General features: G+C 34.8%; 1 protein-coding gene across 1 annotated transcript in view; it reads right to left on the bottom strand.

Annotated features, from left to right (window-relative positions):
* LOC115215070 (nucleoporin NUP188 homolog) overlaps positions 1–21953 on the bottom strand; it is a 515758-nt gene that overhangs the window by 81280 nt on the left and 412525 nt on the right. Inside the window, exons 18-21 of the mRNA XM_029784227.2 lie at positions 9369–9498; positions 5942–5992; positions 2724–2828; positions 842–974 (exon numbers count right to left, since the gene is read on the bottom strand). Of these exons, the coding sequence (XP_029640087.2) occupies positions 842–974; positions 2724–2828; positions 5942–5992; positions 9369–9498 (419 nt within the window). The remainder of the gene's footprint in view (positions 1–841; positions 975–2723; positions 2829–5941; positions 5993–9368; positions 9499–21953) is intronic.

The following is a 21953-nucleotide window of genomic DNA, read 5'->3' as shown; positions in this document are numbered from 1 at the left end:
CCAACAGTGCTATGATTTGGGGATAGCGGAAACTAAAATCCAAAATCTTCCCTTATCAGTTGAATACAGTGCCACAGGAAAACTGCACACATTTGCTTGGAATCAAAGCAGCAAGATTCATTCTAGTTTGTCAAAGACTGAATCGTAGCTTCATTGTCACATTGCACTTCTACCACCAGGGTCCATTGAATGGCCTTATGGTCCTTCATGTCTTTGAGTAGGCACTTTAGTTTTGAGAATGCAATCTTTGTCTTTTCTGTTGAAGAAAAAAGCTGAGGGACATTCTTGCTGTTAGTACATCACATGTAATGTATTTCCTAATGACCTTTTCTCATTTACCCACTGAAATGACTCTTATGAAGGTGTTTTAGAAAATGGATTTAGATAACAAATTTATTGTGAGATGCTTATTCTCAAGTCTTGAAAAATCTGCTCAATTCACAAGAGCCATTGAAAAGCAATGAGAGAAATAAAAAACAAAACTGAAAGATAAAATATATCAAAAAGAGACAGAAGAACATATAGAGCAGTTGATGCATTTGACAGCTATGCTTTTTTTTTTAAAATTGACAACCGACATTGAAATGGAAAAAGGACCAAATTTTGGTGATGTCCATCTCATGCAGTTGATGTACAAAGTTTGAAAAGTCTGTGTCTGGTAGTACTTAGGAGCATAAAGAATTGCAAATATGTCCCTACACAACATATTTTGAATACTGATTACACTGTGTCTTGTATGGCATAGTTGAAGATGCAAAGCTGGAACATGAAATGGACCACAAAATTTTTTTTTTATTAATAGTATTGAAAAAAAGGAAATAAAAAAAAAACATTCTCTTACCTGTGTATAATTTGGTAGCAAAGATCTGTTATTTCCTCAAACTGGTTTACAGAATCTGGCACATTTGTAATTATTGATTTAATAAGATTGACAATTTGGCATGCATGATCTATCTGTTCATTATCAATCAAATCTGAAAAAAGGATTGTAAAACTATATTTAGAAATTATGTGAAAAGGCTACAATAAAGAGCATAACAGCCCAGATTCCTTACTGCTGAAATCTCTTTCTGTTTCTTAATGTTGATATTTATTATATTTTTATTTGCTCAATTGAAGCAACTTTATAGAGTTGATGCCACCAAAACATGCACAGTACACAGTATAAAGTGGATGGCATATAACAAGGGCAATCAGCTATAAAAATCATGCTACAAATGAGACATTGGAGCAATATGTGGTTGTCAAACTCACTAAATCCTGTTGACTTTCTTACCCATACCAATAAGGAAAAGAGACATAAAATGATGATGACGATTATGAAGTTATTATTTCTTTGTGCAGAAAAGTCTACCATGTGGTAGTATCTCAGTTCAAAGAACAGTATAATGATTTTAGGGTAATCAAGGAGCAAATAAAAATATTAAGAGTGTATAAACTGTTCAGAACAAGGTGTCCCTGAGGTTTTTGAACTCAAAACTTATAAATACCAAAGTATCATACATCTACTCCAACACTCTATAACATATATAATAAACAGAATACAAAATAAAATACAAAAACTACTAAAGAAATGAATTGGTTTTAAGGCTTTTAAGCTAAATAGTCTTCCCAAAGGTACCAGTAGTTTATACACTCAATTTACAAAACAGGCCACCACAATATATTTTGATATAGTTGTTTGGTGTTTTTCTAAAATATATATAGTTAACCAAGAATAGATATTAGCATACTGGAATACAATGTGAATTTGGAAAATATAGAAAATAGAATATACCAGAGAACTCACAAATTAAAAAATGAAAAGAATAAACAAGTGTATATGTTAAAATAATGAATGAAGCCCATTTCATTTGAGTAAATTCAATTCTCATGAACATCTACTTCCTCATTGTCTTAATATTTGCTTTATAATAGGTTACACTGGCCTGGTTCTTGATCTGTCATGAAATTTTTCTCAAATCTTATTTAAATACATTTGCCAAATCATCTTTACATGCTAATGAAATAACTGGTTATGTATGCATTGGTCAATATATTTGATGTTCATTTGGTTCCAGTCTTTCAAATTAGTTAAAACTCTCTACCAGTAGGCTACTCTTATTTTAATGTGTCCCACTTTATTTAATGTAGATACTCTATATTGAATGCCTATTTACACAACCATATGCACTCATACTTCTTATACAGTTTACTTTCTGTATAGAGAGAGATTTTGTGACGAGCAATAACAGCAACTGAAATTTCACTATAAAATCTAGCCATTACACTATTATTTGTTCCTCAAGCTACACCCACATGTCAAAATGTTCTTACTACATAAGACAAGCCATTTAAGTAAACCAGACTCCTCCATCTATAACTAATTATGTTTGTTAGTTGCTTCAGCACTTCTGATGCAACTAAAATACTGTTTATATTGGCTATGAAGGGTTTTCTCTAATGCTGTTATGATTTTGTATTGTCTTAGGAAATTTGTCAAAGTTAAAATACCTTGAAGAAGAATCTGGCCTCATTTTATATCTTTAAGTAGTTTGACAAACACATCTGTAATTTACATAGTTGTATGAACTACTGGTATATATATTTTAATAGAAGACTTCCTTTGAAGTTTATTACTATGGGCTTCAAGTTGAAGAAATTATTTGATAAAAACTATTTTTCATAACAAACACTAAAATTTATATTTTCTAACCGAAATCTGATTCAGTTAAGAAACATACTTGGAGATCTTGAAACTTGAAGTAGAAGTTCTTGGAGTTCACATTTGAGTAATGTCCAACAGTTATAAGTAAATGTCCACTGAACAACAGCTGGTCCCTTAGAGGCTGAAAATACAAAATGTTTATACATATACAAGGGCGGTGCCCCAGCATGGCCTCAGCCGGATGGCTGAAACAAGTAAAAGAGTATGCACACATACATATATATATACACACAAATATACATGCACTTATGCAGGCATACATAAATATACAAACACACACACACACACACATATGTATATATAATATATATCAGAATCATTTCACCAACTCTCACCTCTTTTCAAGCAAAAAAATATTTCTCCATTGCTACTTGTATAATGGTGACATTTTCAGCAACTGTGTAATGCCAAGACAAAGAGACAGACATGCACACACACACACACACACACACACACATGATGGGTTTCTTTCAGTTTCTTTCTACCACATTCACAAAGCTTTGGTCAGTTTGGGTTTATAGTAGAAGAAAATTACCCAAGGTACTATGCAGTGGGAGTGAACCTGAAATGATATGGTAAGGAAGCAAATTTACTAACCACAGTCAACATGCTTGCACCTATATTATCAAAATTTGACATCTGCTTTCCGTACTGGCATGGGTTGGCTGGTTTTAACAGGAGATGGCCAGCCATAGTGCTGCTAAGGCTCCAACTGTGCAGTTCTAGCACGGCTTCTATGGCTGGATGCCCTTCCTAGCACCAGCCAGTTTACATTGTGTTCTGGGTACTTTTTACATGCACAAGTGCTTTATACATTGCTCCTGAATGGATGCTTTTCTATGTGACACCGGCACAGGTGCTTCTTATGTGGCACCAACATGGATGTTTTTTATATGGCACCAGCACCCATAAGACAAGGACCTCTTGACTGACAGAGGGATGTGCCTGTATGTATAGATGGCCATAATTTTACTAAGCTTGATGTGTCTTCTCAAGCACAGTAAATTGCTAGAAGTCTTGGTTACTTGTCATCTCCTCAGTGAGGACTAGCATGTGAAGATCTTTTCTTACTACTTTGTCCCATGTCTTCCTGAGTCTACTATCCACATGTTCCCTCCACAATTAGAGATTAGAGTACACACACACACACACACAGAAGCATGATTGTTAGGTTAAAAGTTTGCTTGACAATTTTTATGGTTTCAGGTTTAGCCTAACTGTACACTATAACCTCAGGCACTGACCAATAAAATGTCAGTGGATTTGGCATACAGAAACAGTATAAAAACCCATCATATGTAAGAGAAAAAAATTCAGTTGGTTCTAAGAAGATAAAAATATAAATGACCTTCAATTTTTGGCTTCTTCTCAACTATTTTCTTAGTGAATGACTTGCTTTACTTAAATGTAAATATTATAACTTTTCTTGTGTGTGTGTGTGTGTGTGTGTATGTATACATCTACATGAGTGCATATATGTGTAGACATACACATATATGTGTAATACATTCGTGTAAAGTCATATTTAACATGTTTGAGTACATACAAACATGAAAAGATCTTCCACTGCAGAAATAACCCTGGGAGAAAATTCTCTTCCTAGATGACATGATTTTAGTAACTGTGTGTCTGTATGCATGTGAGCATACAAATATATATGTGTGGTGTGTATGTCTAACTTACAATTCATCTCTCTCTATATTCATATGTATGCTCATGTGTGCACATGCATAAGCATAGGCCTTCTAGAAATTGCTGTTTACTTAAAATTGTCCCTGTACTTGGTTTGTACCTCCACCTCATTACAACTTGCCAAATTACCTTCTTCGTTGTCTTCTTTCTTCCTCAGCTTCCTTTCTAGATATTCTGAACATATTACTGAGCATCTAATTTTTTTAACTTTGCCCAAATGAAAAAGAAAAAGTGATTGTATCTAAGAAGAGTAATTCCCTTAAAATTTTGCTGACTCTCAATCATCAGTGTGCTCCTTTGGTCAATATAAATTTTTCCCTTCCCCTTCTACCTCTCCCTGTTGGCACAGCTTGACTGCTGTGTAATGAAAGCTGACCAGATGATGCTGTATCTCACAGAGGGAATTATAAAAGAGTGCACTGATTGCCATAGGAGACCTATCCACTTTTAGAAGATATGAGATGTATATATGTGTGTGGATATTTGGGGGTTATTTTGTTGGTTGAGGTTATTCCTTTTATACTCTTATAAGTATATTTTTTTTCATCTTTTAATTTGCATTCCTTTTCCAATTGTAATACAAATAAAACAAACTAAGTATCTTTTCAATTTTTCTTCTCCATTTTCTTTTATTGACATTTTAATTTTATGAGACTGTTTATACATATACATATTGATGATCTTCCTATCAATATATTTGGTTAAACCCAGTTGGCATCAGAATTGTTTTTAACAATCCCTTATGGGGATATTGCTTCCTCAAATTCTGTATGTGTATATATATATATATATATATATATAATATATATATATATATATATATATATTGTCCCCTGCCAAGCCTACCTTACTTTGCATCCTCACCTTGCTCATATATCCATTAGACCTCTTCCTCCATTACTCCCATATCTTCATCAATCATAGTAACCCAACTCTCTCCTTTCCAGCACCTGTGCACACCGCGTCCTCCAATTCACTTCTCTGGCCCTTTGACCCTTTTATATGCCCACATATAAGATGCTGCACCTAATACACCCTGGCTTAGCTTGTACTATAAACTAAAATTCTCACTCCTCTGAGTTATCTCTATTGCTATCCAACACCTACAAATGTTTTCATCTGATCACTCATCCATTGCTATGTTCTCCTGCATTTCTCATAATACTCTTGCTCTTTTTTCCCTTTCACCATCCTGGCCCTTCTAATGTCTTGCTCCTTCTCCCTCACTCTCCTATCCCCTACAAGGTAACTGAGTAAACTTACAAGCCCGAGACTATTGACTACTGTATGTGTGCATGCTTGCGTGTGTATATATATATATATATATATATATTATATATATATATAAAAGGTCTTTTTGACAGTTCAATTCATAAATGTATTATTTCAATAGGTAACCAAAACCAATATTTATTAAATGTGTAACATATGTGCAAAAAAATATGTTAATGGTTTATCTATTTTAGAGAAATGCATGACAGACTAAGAAAAAATACTAATTATTTTGAGCCTAAAGTGTGGTAGAAATAACATCGTAATTACCTGATTCCATATGATAATGTCCATAAGTTCCAGCAGGTATAACGAACTCTTCTGTAGAAAGGAAAAAAAAAATAGAAAAGATTGATCCCACAAAGAGATCAAGAAAAATAAGCTAATCTGAATATAAGCGTTTGGTTTTTCTTTTACTATTATAAATAATAATAACAGTTGCCACTACTAAAATTACTGTCATCATAATCATCATTAGCATCAATAATGGGTCACAACTTGCTCAATTCTACATCAAGCTCAACTGTAGGCTTTACTTTCCCAAGTTTTCATACTGTTTGAGTTAAGTTTAATATACCATTATTTCTGTTTAAGAATCCTATGAAATCTCTGAAATGGTGTGTTGAATTATTTCTCTCTAATATCTTTAACCTGAAGTAGTCATTATAAATAAATCATTAGAGATTAAAACTATAGAACTTGCATTTCAAACCTGACTTGTTTCACAGATTAACAGATTTTCCGATAAAGGGGAAAATCAGTCATTAAAATCATTTAAATAGACCTTATATATTCTTTTACTTGTTTCAGTCATTTGACTGTGGCTATGCTGTAGCACCATCTTTAGTCGAGTAAATCGACCCCAGGACTTATTCTTTGTAAGCCTAGTACTTATTCTATCAGTCTCTTTTGCCGAACTACTAAGTTATGGGGATGTAAACACACGCCCATCGGTTGTCAAGCGATGTTGGGGGGGGGGCACAAATACAGGCACACAAACATATACACACATACATACATACATGTGTATATATATATATGTATATATATATATATATATATACATATATATATACACATGTATGTATGTATGTATGTGTGTGTGTATATATCATTATCATCATCATCATCATCATCGTTTAACGTCCGTTTTCCGCGCTAGCACGGGTTGGACGGTTTCGACCGGGGTCTCGGGAGCCAGGGGCTGCCCCAGGCTCCAGTCTGGTCTGGCAGTGTTTCTACAGCTGGATGCCCTTCCTAACGCCAACCACTCCACGAGTGTAGTGGGTGCTTTTTACGTGCCACCTGCACAGGTGCCAGAGGGGTCTGGCATCGGCCACGGTCAGTTGGTGCTTTTTATGTGCCACCAGCACAGAAGCCAGTCAGGGCGGTGCTGGCATCGGCCACGTTCGGATGGTGCTTTTTATGTGGGGGGGGGTGCAGAAATATAGGGGAGCACCAGTGGGGAGGGGTGTTCGGAGAAACGATGGCAGGTTCTAGACAAGTAGAACGTAGGATATCACAAGAGGGGTAATGCATGGTGAAATAGCGTATTGAAGAGGGGGGTTCGAAGAGTAGACACCTATAATGGAGCAAAAATATAGAGATATCTGGTTTTGGTGGTGGGGGTGGGCAAGGGCGGGTGCACCGCGAATACGCGAAGGTTGAAGGACGAGAGAGCGAGGACTTGGACGGGCAAAATTAATAAAGGGACGGTGGAGAAATGGAGAAATTATCGGCACATGATGATGAGAGGAATTAGGGAATACAATGACAACTGCTTAAGTGTATTAGTAATTAGTAAGTAGATAAAATAGATAGATAGATAAAAACATAATCAAGAAATGAGGCACGTTACTTGACGGACTGGCTTAAAAATGCTCTTAGCAATGGAAGGGGGAAGGAAGAGGGGGAGGGCAGACAACGTAAAAGAGGGAGAGAGAGAAAGGGAATAGTGGAACCCCGCGAAAATCGGCCGCCATTGAAAACCCCTGTATGGAGAAACTTAAATATCTATTCTGTATTTAGCGAGACACGAGGCCGGAACCGATGGTCAACGATAACTAATAAATTATACATAATATGCAATACGAGGCGAAGCTGAAAATAATAATAATAAACAAATTGACGACTGGGGATCAAAGGGATAATAATAATACTAATAATAATAATAATAAACAGCTTAACCACTAGAGATCAGACAAATTTGCATGAGAATATTACTGGTACAGATTACGGGATGAATTAGATTAGAAAGATTTTCTTATCTTGGAAACATTTCGTTTTCGGCCAGACACGGCAGAATGGATTTGAAATCAAGAAATGAGGCACGTTACTTGACGGGCTGGCTTAAAAATGCTCTTAACAATGGAAGGGGGAAGGAAGAGGAGGAGGGCAGACAACGTAAAAGAGGGAGAGAGAAAAAGGGAATAGTGGAACCCCGCGAAAATTGGCCGCCATATATATATATATATATATATATATATATATAATATATTATTATTGAATGGAAGAAATGGAGTTGAACGAAGATTGTACAGAATTCCTTTTATTACATTCTACACATGTTTCAAAGGCCACATGTGTAGAATGTAATAAAAGGAATTCTGTACAATCTTCGTTCAACTCCATTTCTTCCACTCAATAATATTATTAAACTTCAATTATCCGCACCAACGCACAGTTGCAACACCAAATGGTCTTATCTCCAACCATGTATTTTCTGCTGTGATTTTTGCTACCCAGGTATCGGTTAAACTTTTGAATAATCTGTAACAAGAAAATTCATCTTTCTATTTCAACATATATATATATATATATATACACACATATATATACATATATACAATGGGCTTCTTTCAGTTTCCGTCTACCAAATCCACTCACAAGGCTTTGGTTGGCCTGAGGCTATAGTAGAAGACACTTGCCAAGGTGTCATGCAGTGGGACTGAACCTGGAACCATGTGGTTTGTAAGCAAGTTGCTTACTACACAGCCACTCCTAAATTATATGGTAATTTCGACTTTGATACATATATCACTTAATATTTGATAGTATAAGTACCAGCTTGAAACAAAGAAACAGGCTTACTAACAGCACTTGAACCATATATCTATCACAATGACATTGCTAATTAGAGCACCTGTATATTCAAGTTACAACATACATTATCTTTTTTCAGCTTAACAATATTTTAAGAGTGAACATATTGATTTCAAGGGATATTTATCCATAAAAAAATAACTCCGCATTCTTCAGTTTCCAATTCTATATGATTTGTTGTCAACAACACTTATAACTCCATCACTACCTTCTGTTACATTCTAATGGGTTTTCTTTGTTGAATTTAGATATTTAGTTCTATTGAGGTTGCAACAATTCAATTTGATAATTGTAAACTAAGTACCATTTCAGAATTAATTTGTAAAGGTTTCAATTAACAACGTTAGTGGATCTTATGTTTAAATTAGTTTATTTTTGTTTGCTTCTAATTTTTCCTCAAAGAAAATCCTATGACTTCCTCTTTGGACAAAGCATTGAACATTTCAAGAATTTTCAGATTTGCATGAGATATGTGAAACAAAATGTATTCTTGTCACCATTAATGTGACATCATTAATATTGCTGTAAGTTTGTAAGCAAATGGAGCACATGAATAATGTATTTAAACCATTTCTGAGGAAACAATATTACTTACCATTTGAATAAATATATCTATCAAAATTTAGTTGACACAAAGTTATATCAACAATTTGTTGATATTCTGCAATGATATTTTTGTCCATGTATTCTGTGTATTTAGGGAGAGAGTTAAGTGAGTTCAATACCTGTAAAAAGATGTATACATATATATATATAGAATCCATTTGTGTACACACATACATATTGCATGTAGTTGTGTAGTGTGTATATATCAAGTGAATACAATTTATATAACATATCATACAATATAAAAATGTACTCCATTGGAGTAAATGTTTAAACATTTAGGAAGGTGCCATTCTCACCACACATTCTGGAGTACACACACACAAACTCTTTGCCTCATAAATTTTCACCTAGCAGTATTTGGAAAACTATTTGAGTGTAAGACAAAATGCCCTGTGGTATTTATATATGACACCACTTCACTTTCTGAATTCAAATCCTACCTAAGCCAGTTTTGATTTTTCTCCTGGGACCTTTAAAAGCAACACTCCCAACAAGTCCCTACTACAATTATATCAACCTCTATTCTTTTGAAAATATTAACTGTGTACTACCATCATTTAAACTTGATTAGTTTACTTGCCTCAACTCCACACATTACTATTACTCTGACTTATCATCTAGAGTCTAGATCAGGCCTGTCCAACTTGAATTACATTGTGGGCCACTTTAATCACAGGAAGTTTTTTGAGGGCCAGTTGTATACTGACAAAATTTAAAGCATTTTGCTTTTTCATGCTATTATTACAATAATGAATGAATATTTATTGATTCAACATGAAATATTATTATTGCAAAAACAGTAGTATCCTTCATTTTTACTTTCCATTTCAATCTTTAATTTTTGATAAACTTTTTACAATGTCTGTTTAAATAAACCCATTTCAAGAAAATATCAAGCAGGCTGCAAGATAAAAGTCTGCAGGCCACATGCCTCAGGTTGGCCTAAATTCTAGAAGGTGCATTTTTCTCATACTTCCCACCAAGATGCATCTCACTGGAATTCCATCAACCACACATGAATTGTATTAACGTGACCTAGATATCACACTTGCTAGGAAGATTTGGAAAAACTATGTGCACAGGTGACATTCTATCAATAAAATACTCTCCAAGATAAAATACTTCAAGTAAGAGCCTGACACTGGGTTGTAGATTCCCTCACGCTCTTTTTCTTTTTTTCATTTAATTCATTATCTAGATATGTAACTATCTACATATTTCCATAATGTTTTACAATAGTTAATTATTACAATATTTATGTCTAGTTTTTTCACTCATACTCTTACACCCTTTTTACCTTCTACTTGTTTCAGTTTTTGTATATTGGCTATAATGAGGTACCGCCTTGAAGGATTTAGTCACACAAATTGGTCCCAGTTGTCAAACAATGATGAAGGACAAATACAAAGACACACACACGTATGTGTGTCTTTGTGTTTGTCCCCCACCATATATATATATAAGAATAAGGATAAGATCGTTATTTAAATATCAAACTTATTAAGTGGTCAGCATGAGAATAAAAACCTTCAAAGGTAATAATTATTATTAAAATTATAATTTAGGGTATCTAAGAGATACCACCACGCTTGCAACCAAAACTTGACTCTAAAACAAAATTTCATACAGCACTGGTGCTATTTCAAGCGTGGTGGTATCTCTTAAATACCCTAAATTATAATTTTATATATATATATATATATATATATATATATATATATATATATATATATATATATATATATATATAATTAATAAGGGTGAGAGAATTAGATACTAATTTAATAGTATATCTATTCAACACCAAGTGGCCCAGTGCCCCGAGATATTTACTAGTGCTAGAGTGAGCCATATAGTGACCACTCTCTTATATTTATTTTTATATTTATATATATATATATATATATATATATATATATTAAACTATGGTTGCAGAACAAACAAATACAAGGTCATCCACATAACATTTCATATCTCGAACATTTAATCACATAATACTTTTTCTTTCACATAGAATATACATGTATAAAATCCCGGAAGATGAAACACAACTCATCAGTACAAGCATATAAGAAAAATACAAGAAAAATGTGTGAATACAGTTCATCGCGGTTAAAAGTTAACGATTAATACTTTAGTGACTAAAAAATATATATTTTTTTAAACATTACAACACCTAGAATAATAAATACATAAAAATATAAAGAAATATATAAATATATAGATATATAAAAAAAATATAAAAATACATATATATAGGAAGCATATAAATAAGTAATATATAATATATAAGGTAAGATAAAAGTTTATATTTTTATGTATTTACTAGCAGCGTTGCCCGGGTATGTAAGAAACTTTGTTGATAAGCAATGCCCTTTACCTTTTTACCCTTTTTTGTACTCATTGAACTGTTATTTAAAAAAATATCGCAGAAAAATCGGTTTGCTATGTGTGCCACATATGATGTAATTAACCGATTTTTTCCAGTAATAACGTATCCTATTGGAATCAAAAGGGCCATATAGCTCCTTGGAGCAGACATGATGCTCACTGTGAATTTCAAAAAAAATTCATATTATCAAAAATATGTCATCTTGAATTTGAATGCGATTTCCCAAAATGGCATGATTTTATCGATTTTTTCTGATGGTAAGGTATTGCATGGAAAACTAACGTCAGAATTAAGTTCCTTAGGGTAACATTAAGCTTCACCATGAGTTTGGTGAAAATCGATTGCAAGTTGCGAAAACTACAATGGAAAATGTGTTGCATATGATAAGCTTAGATTCTTGACCCCATGTAGAATTTATCGATTTTTTTCAGAATTGGGGGAACTTTTCAAAATTTTCGCTGCGTTAGTTTTGAATTATGACATTGGGCTATGTGTGTGCCAAGTTTCACCAGAATCTGTTGAAAGCCATGGTCAGGGTGAGGGTACAACCTGACAGACACACAGATAAACAAACTGCCTTTTATTTTATTGAGATTATTCTAGGTGTTGTAATGTTTAAAAAAATATATATTTTTTAGTCACTAAAGTATTAATCGTTAACTTTTAACCGTGATGAACTGTATTCACACATTTTTCTTGTATTTTTCTTATATGCTTGTACTGATAAGTTGTGTTTCAGCTTCCGTGATTTTATGCATGTATATTCTATGTGAAAGAAAAAGCATTATGTGATTAAATGTTCGAGATATGAAATGTTATGTGGATGACCTTGTATTTGTTTGTTCTGCAACCATAGTTTAATATATTTGTCTCATTTAATTGAGCACTTCTATAGCAGTCCTATTAAACATTTTGTTCCTGATAAGAAACAATCACTGTATTATTGATATATATATATATATATATATATATAAGGATCAAAACAGTCTGATTCAAACTTCGTACTCTGAATTTCAAGTGTGTTGCTAGTCTTCGGCCATATCTGAATGAGAGTTTGACGGAAAAGATTCAATGTTTACTACTAGACATTAGCCTGAGATTGGTCGAGAAAGGTCACATGGTGTTGCAGTTTGATCTTAGTATTTCAGTGACAATAATTATTTGGAAAATACAGCATGGTGAACAGGAAATCGGTTGCGTGGTTGGGGGATGTCGGGAGGAGTGGTAGATGCGGGAGTATATATGTATACATGTGTATATATATATGCCTATATATCTGCATGTATGCATCTGCATATATGAGTGTGTATGTGTGTAGATGTACATTCACACGTCTGCCCACATACACACTTTTAGCTACATGTATATATAGACACGAGCACATGCACACACAAGTATGCACATATACAAACAGGAACAGCACAGCAAATCACCATCCCCAACACTTCTTCATACCTGTTTACCTGCATACTCACCCCTTGTGCATAACCACGAGTATATATGCATGTGCATATGCATCTGCTCACTGTACACATATGCATGGATGTGTGTGCACATGCACACACAGGCAGATGTGTAAATGTACATCTATGCACACAAACACACTCATATATGTGTGGATGCATACACGCAGATATACAGGCATATACATGTACGCATATATAATCCCACATCTACCGCCCCTCCCTACTTGCCCCAACCATGCAGTCGACTTCCATACCTATAACTCGCAATAAATGTGTCAAGCACTCTTCTTTTGTCTACTCACTCGTGTATGTATATATATATATATGTGTGTGTGTGTGTGTGTGAAGGCATGTGGCGTTAGGGTGTTGCACTCATGACTGCTAGATTGTGGGTTCAATTCCTAGACTAAGTGGTGCATTGTGCTCCTGAGCAAAACGCTTCATTTCATGTTCTACATGTGGCACATTTGTGCACCTGTACAAGCAATATCAGTTTCATGGAGGGGGTGAGCTAATGTACTGTACATGCATTTAATCACTAAAAGCATAATTTTTGTAGGTTATTCAGTAAAAATTGAACACTTATACATTGTTTTTGACAGTGGTTTCCTCTACTAGAGGGAAGCACCGAGCAGATAAAGTGTTTTTACACCTTTTACCATAAGAATGAATTTTTTCTCCAGGGTAACTGCCTTTAGAAGTTAAAATATGTCACAAACAAATCTTAACTAACCTAAAATTTATTAATTCTTCATCACTGGATGCTGCTATTTCTATCATATGTGTGTGTGTGTGTGTGCAAGTGTGTGTATGTATATATATTATATACATATATATCTGATTAATGAGAGAGAGGGAAGATTCGAGAATCTTTATTGATCACTACATTTGTTTTGATCCATCTAGCATTGATCCCTTGTAGTTTATTGATCAATTGAGATAAATTGAATGACCTAAGAAAATTAATGCTACTTTTATCAGAGGCATTTCTGAAAATAACAAGCAGAAGACTTGAGGAAAGTGGGGGAAGATTTGGATTTCAAGTAGAATCCAGAACAGGGGAAGAGAAGTTACAAGGGGATGGGAGCAAGTAAGGGAGTGGCAGAAGTAGTAGTAGTAGTGGTAGTAGTAGTAGTAGGGGTATTATATTGCCAAATTTGGAAGAGAGACAGTCACAAACATGAGTCAGCATCCATTATCAATAATGGGGGGAGGGGGACAAAGTATTTCTGAAAAGAAGAGCTAGTTATTGGACCTTAGCTATGTTAAAGACATATGTTCACCAGAAAAAACTCTTGGTGATATTGAGATGTAACAATAGGATCAAGTCTGAAGGCTCTAGTTGAGTACTGCTCATGATTAAAGGGTATGGGTGTGGTGTGATGATGTTTCCTTGATATGAGAAACATTTATATTTTCTTGCTGCTGGAACAGACAAGTTTGGTATATGTCCACCAGAGGATGTTTTTGAAGTCCGTTCATGGAGTTGATGTGTGACATGTGTTGTCTAGGCCGCAAGTGGATAATGAATGATTGGAGAATGTAAAAGAGGAATTAGGGGAAGTATGTAAGAGAGTGGGTGTTGTTGGATGTAGAAACATATAAGTCATTGATGTACAGCAGAAATAGAGTGGGGAACAAAAATGAATCCTGGATCATGCCACAGTTGATGCAGTGAAGGAAAGAAAAAAGCTGTCAACACACATGGCAATACTGTGATCTGACAGGATCACAGTGATGAGAGATAGGTGAAGCTCCAAAGCAGGAACTTTTGATAGGAGATTTGCATCCGATAAGTGATTGAGATACCTCTGATGTCTGAAAATCAACAAAGGCTCGTGGCTATGTGGTAAGTTTGCTTCCCAACAGCATGGTTCTGGGTTCAGTCCCACTGTGTGGTTCCATAGGCAACTGTCTTCTGCTATAGCCTGACCAAAGTCTTGTGAGTGGATTTGATAGATGGAAACTGAAAGAAGCCCATTGCATATGTATGTGCATCTTTGTGTCTGTACCTGTCTTTCAACACCACTTGACAACCAGTGTTGATGTGTTTACATCTCTGTAACTTAGCTGTTTGGCAAAAGAGATCAACAGAATAAGTACCAAGCTTAAAGAGAAAAAGAAATACTGGTGTCGATTCAGCAAGCCACAGTCTAAAGACTGAAACAAGTAAAAGATAAAAGAGGAAGATGTAAGACAATAAAAAAACCCCAAAAAACTTTGCTGATTACTTTCATCAAGTTCTTTCAAGACAAGAGACTCTTCTGGTAGGTAACAGTAGATCTAGCTTTATGCAAACCATACTTGTGATCATTAGGCGGAGAATGATTTGGAAAATGATGATCTGATTGTTATTCATCAGAATTGTATTATATACAATGAACTCTCTCTCTCTTACTTGTCTGAACTTTCCTTTTGGTTGCCAAGCATTTCAGTGTTCATGCCAATGATTATATTTTTATCTTTTACTTGTTGCAGTCATTTGACTGGGGTACTGCGTTGAAGAATTTTTACTTGAATGAAAATTGACTCCAGCACTTTTTTTAAAGTCTGGTACTTATTCTATCAATCTCTTTTGCTGACCCACTGAGTGACAAACATAGATACACAAACATACATACAATTGGCTTCTTTCAGTTTCTGCCTACCAAATCCACTCAGAAGGCTTTGGATGATACTTGCCCAAGATGCCATAGTTCTTACAACATAGCCACTTTTGATCTGCTGTTAGCTTTTGTCTCCCCACTACTTACTTTGCATATTCACACTCATTCTCAATATTCTGTATGACACAAATCCATGCAGCCACATCTGTTGTCAGTCCTATACCACCTGAAACAACAAGTCAATCCACCCTTGTTCAAATTCATTTTATTATCTCAAAGAGAGGAAACTTTAATCCCTTCCTCTCATTTATTTATATTCTACACCATTCTTATTAATTCCATGTGCTGCTGAATTTTTGCTTTGTTTCCAGAATTTCTTCTATGGAAAAAGTGACTGCAAATTATTCTTTGAGTGAGAACTTATCTGATGATTTAATTGATGTTCAGATTAATTTGTCAAATGTAATGCTTATCTGTTCACATTAATTTTGATTTATTCAGGTTTAAGAGGGGTGTCCACAATACTTGCTTGTAACTTTGTTAATTTTCTACATACAGATTTGAAATTTTGTAAATGGGTGCTTATATGCCAGTGGTTTATAGTTACATAATTTTAGCAGATCTTTCTGATTAAATTTGACTTTTATGGGAGGGTAAATTTAATTAACAGGTGTAAAAACAATAACATTATGAATAAACACTAAAATTCATATTCTTACCTGTTTGATTTGTTACTAAAATTATTCCAGATGTCAACTGTCAACAATTTTACATTTTTCAAGATGAGGTACATTAATTTGAATTAATTAAAATATAGGTATAATCAGTATAAGATTTTATTCCTTCTCTATATTTCATTCAAACATTTTCATTGAAAATAAAGTACAAAACACTTTTACTAGTCAATATATCATTGGCTATATACTCTTATACAATTTAATGAATTCATTTATGTAACAGAATGCATCTAATAAAAAAAGCTCATTAACAAGTGAGACAACGGTGAATACAGGTGTGTAACACTGAAAATTAATATGTATTTCTCACTTTCACACATTATTTATAATAAAATGAAAAGGAATATATGATAAAATAATATAGTTATGACATATTTCTGTCATGAAACTGCCAAAAGCACCCTTTACACAAGGGCACTTTGCAAAAGGAACACATATACGAAGTCTCAATCTGATAGCCTTTTGCAGCGAACACAGTCTTTTCTTCCATTTATCTTCTTGACTTTATGAAAGTCAATATTTTCTCTGTTGACATCCACCTCAGTTAATTTTGCTTTTCTCCCAGTTTTGTGCTTTCTAGAAGAAAAGCCCTCATGTAATTGAGATGCGATGTCAACCCAAAATGGTCAAATGGTCGTAGTCCTTTAGTGGTGGAGGCACCTTGTGGCTTTTTACATATACAATATATGAATTAACTATAGTTAAATTAACTAAAAACCACAAAATGTACCTCTACCATTTTTTCACAGGTCAACCAACTGAGTAATGTACCTGATATTGGTCAGATTTATCAAACCCACCCTTATATTTGTAATAACAAATATTCACTAGGGGTTTCCCCTCAAGCACCAACACCAGGTGGTTCATTAGAAGACAGAAATAAAATCTGTCTTTTGTAGCTAATAAATTTTCCTTTTGCATTTGTAAAATTTTGTTTTCATTTCATGGGGTAAACCTTTATGGTTGCCCATAACAGTACTGCACGTGTAAGGCAAGATTTTCTGCCAAAGCCACTGAAGAAAAAAAAAAGGATCAAAATAAAGGTGTTGGTGCTGATGGTGAAATGATTCAGTAAGAGACCATATTTCATCATGTCCCAATCCATATGGTCTGTTTCCATTATATTTTCTACCTGTGTAAACATCAAAGTTTACACAATATCCAGTATCTGAGTCACATACTTCCCATATCTTGATCCCCCATTTAGTGGGTTTGGCAGGTGTGTACTGCTGAAAATGTACTTTGCTCTTATAGCCTATCATGGTTTCATCTACACTGAGATTTTTCCTAGGTAGATACAGTTTTATAACATTTAAGGAGTAAATCAATTACAGGACGTACTTTGTACAGGGGGGTCATAGTTTGGGTCGTTTTTGCTGGGAGCATTAGCAATCAATAAAATGTAAATACCGAGATATTTTCAAATACCTCGTCTTCAACATTATACTTGAGATATATGGATCACCATACATAATAGTGATTGTGAAAAACGCTCTCATTTCCACAGTATAAGTTGGCTGCCATAATGGATCATTTCTTCCGCAAATAGAAATTATACATTGCGCATATTTATTTGTTTCACCATCATCATCATCATTTAACATCTGTTTTCCATGCTAGCATGGGTTGGATGGTTCGACCGGGGTCTGGTAAGCCATGAAGGCTGCAGCAGGCTCCAGTCTGGTAACATTTTCTCTGTAACATTTTCAAAAAAACTTTCCGGTAAAAATAAAAATAGATAGTCCAATGGTTGAACATCAGGAGGTAAATTGTGTTGTGGACCAGTGTTTTCGGTGAAATCAGGAATAGTGATTGATGTTGTAATCTTTGACCATGTTGCCATGTTTATGATATCATTTTCATCAGTTTTGTTCTCAAAATCTTCCCTGTCCAACGAATATTCACTAATATCAATTCCAGATTCATCCAAAGACAAAATACTCTTGCTGGCATTAATATTTTCTATATCGTCAAGAGTGAAAACTTCAAAATCGGAATCACTACTTCCTGGCGTCATTTGATTAAAAACTAAGGTACAGACCTCTCTTCAAACATTGAAAAAAAAACATTGTATTTTAATCATCCACAAGGAGACAACACAGAAGGGACAACACAATTACATGTGGGACCTCAAACAGCATCATTTACTTCCTTTTATCTTGAGAGTCCTTTTTACATGTCCAATCCATATTTTTCTATCAGTTCCTTATATCCTATATTGATCGGTATCCTTTTTAAATCTGTATTAATTTTCCAATACTTGTATCCTATTTTATATTTCTTTACTTATTCCATTTGACTCTTTGATAGTAGCATGTATGAGTTCCACCCTCCTATGTCTGAATATCCTTCTACTGACACAAATTTTGTTGTTTTCCAGTCAGCTACTTTAGTTATCAGTTCCTTGTTCTTGTTCGTCAATATACATATGTAACTAGATTCACAGGGAGGAGAATTTTGTTGCTTTTCTTTTCTTTTTCTTTGTGTAGGAAGGAAATGGGTGGGTTTGGTGTCTGTAGGGAGAGGGTATGGGTGGGGTGTTTATGGTTTAGGGTTCCACATCATACTCTCCTTTCTTCCTTTTTTTCCCTCGGCCATTGTCCACAGTTCTTTTTGGAGGATGGCCACCTCCTCCTTACTTCCTAGGAGAACCACTGCCGCAACCCAAGTCACATCTATGCCTAGCAGGATTCCTTCTACCCTAATCTTGGAAGTTCTTCTTCCAAGATAAGCAGGTAGAAGGATCACTTTATTTGACTTCATCATGTTTGCAGCATGTTTCCTTGCTCCTTCCTCTGTTTTGAATTGGACCACCACTGACCAGTACTTGTTTCCTCTTGCCAAAAATATTATATCCTTCCTTACCACATCTTCTCAATTATTTTGGCTTCCATGTGTTCGACCTTCTTCTCTTCCACCGAGTAGACCTTGTATATTATGGTTTTCTTAACCATGTCATCCATTACTTTCTGGGGTGGTGACAACTTTACGTCACCACCCACTCTGCATATTGGTATTCTTCTATGTTTGCCATGTCCATCTCCTTCCTTTTAACCTCTGCTGCCTCTGCAAAATTTTTTCTGCCTAGACACCTGTCCATTTTATCAACTGCCATAATCAGTTCTTCCTCCGAAGAGGACAATTCAGAACCACTCAGGTCTGAATAGAATATTTTTCTCATAGCTATTGCTATCTCTTGTTAAAATGGAGAGACAGCACAATCAAAAAACTGCTGCAAAGCAGCAAAAATTTACACTTCGATATATCACAAATTCACTTCTAATAAACTACAACAAACTCTGATTGACATTGAAAAAACCATGTAGTCTAAACAATTTCACAGTATTTATACTTGAATAAAGGTGGGAAAGGCTTCATCTCACATTATCTCAAAGCTACAAGAATTCAATAACGTGATTTATTTATTTACTTAGCGATTTTGTAGAGCGGTCAGATACAGCCGGATGTGGCTGGTTTGAACAAATAAAGGGGAATTAATTTTGGCTGGTTTGAACACTAAAAGGTTAATGGCAGATAAGGCTTCAGACACATACATTTGAATAAACAAGCCCAATTTTAGGAATAATTTCATTCATTAGTGTTGCACTTTTAATTTTTCAAACAGAATGTTACAAGTTAATTGTGTATATAGGTTTCCATTATTTCTTTTGTTTGTATTTCCCTCTTTGTTACTTTTATATGTGTATATGTTTGTGATATGTGAGTAGGAGTGTTTATGTATGTATGTGTACTGTTCCTTAGTTTTCTTGTAGAATATGTGTATGCTGTTGCTCTTTATTTTGTGGGAAAAGGTAGTAGATGCTGGTATAAACCATTAGTACCCCTACTGCTCTCTCACTTATCCATCTCTCATTACACCTTCATCTCTGTTTATTTTGCCTCCATCTCTCTACATACTGTTCACTACCTCTCTCTCTCTATGCAGGTACATGTGTGTATATGTAAAGTCTTACAAATGAAATGATGCATTAGAGAGGTGAAACTACAGAGGCATCAAATTGTTGGATTAGGTTTATATAGAGTTATTGGTAAATAGACGAAGAACAAGATTAGTCTACATGAAATGAAGTTTGACTTTGTATAAGGGAAAGGTGCCATGAAGCCTTCTACATGAGACAAGAGCAAGAGAAGTACTTAGCAAGGGAACAAGCTTCTATACCTAACATTTGTAGGCTTACAGAAGGCCTTTGACAGGGTTGCTCACTGTCTTGTCTAGAGGTTGCAAAGGAATCTAGTGAGTAAATGAAGGACTTGTGAGAGGTTTACAAGGCTTGTATAGAAGAAGTGCAATCAAATGAGAGTTAACAATGAGTTCCGTGGAGAATTTAATATGCATGAAGGAGTCCATCAGGGCTCAGTCTTCAGGTCTCTCCTGTCTATTGTAGTTTCCAAATCAAAACAGAGTAGCTTAAGACTAGCTGTTAAGGTGAAATCTTGCATGCTGATGACTGTTTTTATAACCGAATCTGTGGAAGATTTGGTGTAAAAATTCCAGACTTGGAATTTTACTGCCTTAACGTAGACTTCCTTAAGACTAAAAAGTTATGCTAAGAATACAAAAAAAAAAAAAGAAATAAAGAGAGAGAAAAAGCCATGATTAATATGCAGAAAAGGAGTAAGTAGAAGCATCATACAGAGTACTCAATATCAACAATATACACACAACAGCTGTAGTGGGATCACAGACATTCTTCATATGTGCATGGGGGCATTAAAGAACAAAGTGCAACTGGAAAATAAATTCTCTCAACTGTTCAGAAGGCACCTCCTCCTCCTCCTCATCAGCATCAGCATCACCATCATTCAATGTTTGTCTATGACGCCTATGTTGAATTCCAATGTTTGCTTTGGTATGGTTTCTACATCTAGATGCCCCTCCTAAAGTGAACCAATTTACAGAGTTTATGGGGTGCTTTCTTTGTGGTATTGGCACTAGTGAAATCACCAAGTAACTGACAAGACAAGGCCATTCAGCTAAGTGGCTTTCAATCTCCCAGAACTAGTTAATCATTTCTATTGCCTAGGTAGCCTAATTAACAGTAGGGTGGGTACTCAGTAAGAATACGTTGGGAAAGTTCAGGGAGTGACTACTTCTACTGGCAACAAGGGGCCAGTGAAAGCTAAAGTTTATGATGCTTGTGAGCAAAGTGTAACGTTATAGCAATGTGACATAAGCTTTGAATGTAGAAGATTTGTGATGAATAGAAACACATGAAGCAAATATGTGTTGCTAAATGTGTAATGTTAGTGTGCGTGAATGATGTGAGAGAAAAGCTGTATATAAGAGGAATCAGATGTTGCGAACAAGAGAGAAGACGACATTGGTATGAATATGTGATGTATGTGGAT

The sequence above is a fragment of the Octopus sinensis genome, linkage group LG1, assembly GCF_006345805.1.
Source record: "Octopus sinensis linkage group LG1, ASM634580v1, whole genome shotgun sequence".
NCBI lineage: Eukaryota > Metazoa > Mollusca > Cephalopoda > Octopoda > Octopodidae > Octopus > Octopus sinensis.
Note: the sequence above shows the minus strand (reverse complement) of the source record. Positions and strands in the feature narration are given on the sequence as shown.